Source organism: Sinocyclocheilus anshuiensis, unplaced genomic scaffold (assembly GCF_001515605.1).
Source record: "Sinocyclocheilus anshuiensis isolate Anshui unplaced genomic scaffold, SAMN03320099.WGS_v1.1 scaffold1950, whole genome shotgun sequence".
Taxonomy (NCBI): Eukaryota; Metazoa; Chordata; class Actinopteri; order Cypriniformes; family Cyprinidae; genus Sinocyclocheilus; species Sinocyclocheilus anshuiensis.
The window spans coordinates 149,872-153,833 of record NW_015544259.1 but is presented as its reverse complement, the minus strand read 5'-3'; the positions used below and the strand labels follow the sequence as shown (position 1 = coordinate 153,833).

The following is a 3,962-nucleotide window of genomic DNA, read 5'->3' as shown; positions in this document are numbered from 1 at the left end:
AAGACCTTAAAACAAGTTGAGTGGATTAAATGCAAGAGATCCAGGCAGATAAAACTACATCAGGCAAAGGTTTTAGTCAAATTGAGAGTGAAAGTAATAACTGTAAAGCAGTATTTTCAGATGTATGGTGAACAGAGATTGATGACAGTGACAGCTTTGTTAATCTAAGGGATGTCAACATTTTTTTTTTAATAAAACACTAAGCAACAATTTACTCTGGTTTATTGTAATAACATTTACAGTAAAAATATTTTTAATACATTTTGTACACAATGTTGCCTCAGCTCTTTACTTTGGAAAGGCATGAACAAAAAAGTTAAACCATAAAGTAAATGGAGGCTGTACACAGATGCTTAAAGATGTTTAACTTCATGTGAAATGCAGTTTAAGAAGCAAACAGGTGCATCTGCAAGTGCAACTGTTAACTTCCTCCAAAAGAGAAGCCAACGGCGCTTGCAGATCTGAGCACAGGTCAGCGGTACCACAGGCCTTCACAGTCCTTTATGTGAATTTACAAATCAACGGAAATTATTGCTCATTAAATGTGGTGCAACATCTCAATCCAATCAGCTGACAAAAAGGGCCTTAAAAGCACTTTCTTGTAAAATGAAACCGATGCAATGGCTAACAAAACTACCATTCAAAAAGCAAAAATGGATGAACTAAACGTCTAAGCAACTAGATTTTCAGATGTTTAGATGAAATCAAACTCGAGATCACCTGAGGAGTGCTGGGCAGGTCAAAGGTCGAGAGCATACATGCATCCAGACGTTCATATCTGCGCATGCAAACAGTGTATCGGAGCTACCCAGAACCCCTCTCGACAGCGGTCAAACAACACAAAACATGCTAATGTATGAATGCAACACGGGTGCACATGTGCCAAGTGTTGAAAGGATGCCACCCTCTCGAAATCCATCAGTACAAGTTCTTTCAAAATGATCCGATATTCAAAGAGGGCAACGCTGTAGAAAGAACTTTACCAAAAACAAACATCAGACAAATTACATTCGTTTCATATGAGATGTCCTTATATAAAACTATGTTTGTTTACAATTTTCCTGCAGGTGCGTAGATGTCATGTTTGGGGCAGCGTGCACATGGCCCATCCAATACCACGACCTGACACTCATCAGCTGCTGCCCTCCTGTGACATTTCTCTCAGATCTTCTCACGGAGCACTTGAGGATCACTCGTTCAGGGAGAGGATGATGTCATCTTCCAGGTCGGAGTTATCGGAGCTGTCTGCTACAGGAAGAACAACAACGTTTCAGAAAAACGAAAACCGCAAGAAAATGAATGACAGTAATGAAAGAAAAGCAGCAAAAACTTCACTTCAGCGCACTAACAGTAGCTGTCAACAATACTGGTTGATCGATATATCACATATGACTTTAATCACCAGCAACAAAGAGGAGTTTTTCTGTTTAGATGATATAAGTGTGGTCACATTAGCGAAATTTCAGCGACATTGGACATGCAAACAGGCCTATTGCTCATTGTCACTAGTGTTGAGATGAATAAAGAAAAGCTCACACAGAAGTCATTTAAACTCACATGACCACAATCTGCGTGGTGTAAAATAACTCCTACTGGAATGACTTTGATGGTGCAGTCACAAAAATGTATGAACTAAGTGTGGAAAGCAGAGCTTTTATTTTGATGCCACTGAGCATCGTTGCAGTGAAACACTGGAAGTTCATCTTTAACTTGCTTCTAGGTTTCAAAATCCCTTTCTCCCTCTCCATTAGCCTTTTTAACACTCTCCCCGCCATTGATGGAATTTTTATGGCTTTGTGTTTTCATTGGTATTTAATTTCGCACAAGCGCTGTTCATTCTTTTGATTTATTGCACGTTCAGATATTTATACATCAAAATATTCTGTGAGCCATGAAAGTTTTGTGAAAATTATCAAAAATGCTGATGACAACTTTTACCCCATCAGCATATTTTTTTTTTTTTTTTTTAAAGAGTTAACGGTCCTGTTTAATAAGAAAAGGCAAGCATTATAATATACGGTTGGTATACAATAAACGCGCAGTTATGTCATTTAAACAAGCCTTTGAATAAAAAAAAAAATTAATGGACATGCCTGAGAGAGCAACTTTAAATCATGTATATTCAAACTGGCTATGTGATAATTCAGCATGTACTGTATATATTATTAGTGATAGCTAGTCTTCATTTGAGAAAATGTGATTTCCACTGACTTGCTTAATTAGTTAATTAAGGTCACACCAAGTTGTTTATAAGTTACTGGTGCTAAATTCCATATTGATGCATACATAATTGTAACACTCAATTCTTAATAAAATATTAATTTATAATTTAAATACACTTGCACAGGAGACACCATGAGCTCAAGTAGGGAGAAGGCAGCTCTCACCTCTCTCACCCCAAGATTACACACATCTCTCATCAACAAGGCAATGTTCCTGTTTTATAAAGCACAAGACTTTTCTCCAGTATTGTTTGTTATTTTTTCATTTAGCTTCTTTTGAGCTCACACGTGTGTGATATAGAAATCAAAGGTTTTGCGTGGGGTTTCTGCAGTGAGCAGCATGTCTGTGTGTGTGAGTGTGTGAGTGTGTGAGAGAGAGAGAGAGAGAGAGAGAGAGAGAGTGTGTGTGTGTGTGTGAGAGTGAGAGTGAGAGTGAGAGTGAGAGAGAGAGAGAGTGAGTGGGGGTGTGTGTGTGTGTGAGAGAGAAAGTGTGTGAGTGAGTGCGTGTGTGAGTGAGAGAGAGAGAGAGTGTGTGTGTGAGTGAATGAGAGTGAGTGAGTGAGAAAGTGTGTGTGAGTGAGTGAGTGAGTGAGTGAGTGAGTGAGTGAGTGTGCGCGCGCGCGCATGTCGTCACTCACTGTTGTCTAGTACAAGCTCCACATCTCGCTCATTGTCATCAGAATCCTCATCATCATCATCATCATCTTCGTCGTCATCGTCGTCATCATCCTCATCATCGTCCGCCTCTTCATCCAGCAGGCGAGCCACTTCCTCATCATCAGACGGAGAAAAATCCTGCTCGCCATCCTCCTCCTCTTCCTCTCCATTGTTCTCGTTCTCCAGCTCTGCCAGCAGCGGGTCGGTATCGATGTCATCCATGTCATCATCGGAGTCATCGTCATCCTCTTCATCCTGATCATCCTCCTCCTGAATGAAACAAACGTCTTATGATCAAGTTTAAAGTGAGCAGCCTCACTGATGTAAGAAGAGGAGATCCTCTTATTCCCGATTTCCAGAAAAACTTTAAATCGGTCAAACTGTTGCAGCTCTGTGTAGCACCTGCTGCTCTGCATAAGCTTCTGAACAATCCCAGCGTCAGAAGTAACAGCTGAAGCCACTGAACAACATCCTCAATATAGTCGGATCTTAAGTTTGAGTGGTACGATGCAGTGCATTTCACAAGCAGAAGTGTCATTTTTTGTAGACATTGCAAATTTTCATTTTAAATTCTCTCAAAAGAATGGTGAAGGTGGCCATAAACTAAAATGAACATCAAGTCTTTCATTGCATACTTAGTTCTCAGTGCACACCTTGAGCTGAATAATGACAGTATTGCCTTCTGTAGAGATGCTTTATAGTTATATAAACTCTTTTCATAACTTTTCTAAACCCATTATATTATTTTTCATAACTAAGAACAACCCCTTAATTAGAGCCCGACCGATATGGGTTTTTTGGGGGCTGATACCGATACCGATATTAGGGAGTAAAAAAACACTGATATCAATATATCGGCCGATATTCTTTGTGTATATTATAGTACAGTACCAGTCAAAAGTTTGGACACTTTCCCATTCGTGTGTCCAAACTTTTGACTGGTACTATATATAGAATACAATATATACATACAAACATTTTTTTGAATTGATCACTCAAATGTGGTGATGAAACACTTATAATGACGTGACAAAAGACATGTAATGGAGGCAGGGCATTTAACAATAAACTTTATTATCCAAA

General features: G+C 39.2%; 1 protein-coding gene across 1 annotated transcript in view; it reads right to left on the bottom strand.

Annotated features, from left to right (window-relative positions):
• Nucleotides 1-220: 220 nt before the first annotated feature.
• The window catches only part of LOC107697997 (protein VPRBP-like), a 50,527-nt gene continuing 46,785 nt past the window's right edge, over nt 221-3,962 (bottom strand). Inside the window, exons 24-25 of the mRNA XM_016498900.1 lie at nt 2,861-3,149; nt 221-1,248 (exon numbers count right to left, since the gene is read on the bottom strand). Of these exons, the coding sequence (XP_016354386.1) occupies nt 1,190-1,248; nt 2,861-3,149 (348 nt within the window). The 3' untranslated portion in view covers nt 221-1,189. The remainder of the gene's footprint in view (nt 1,249-2,860; nt 3,150-3,962) is intronic.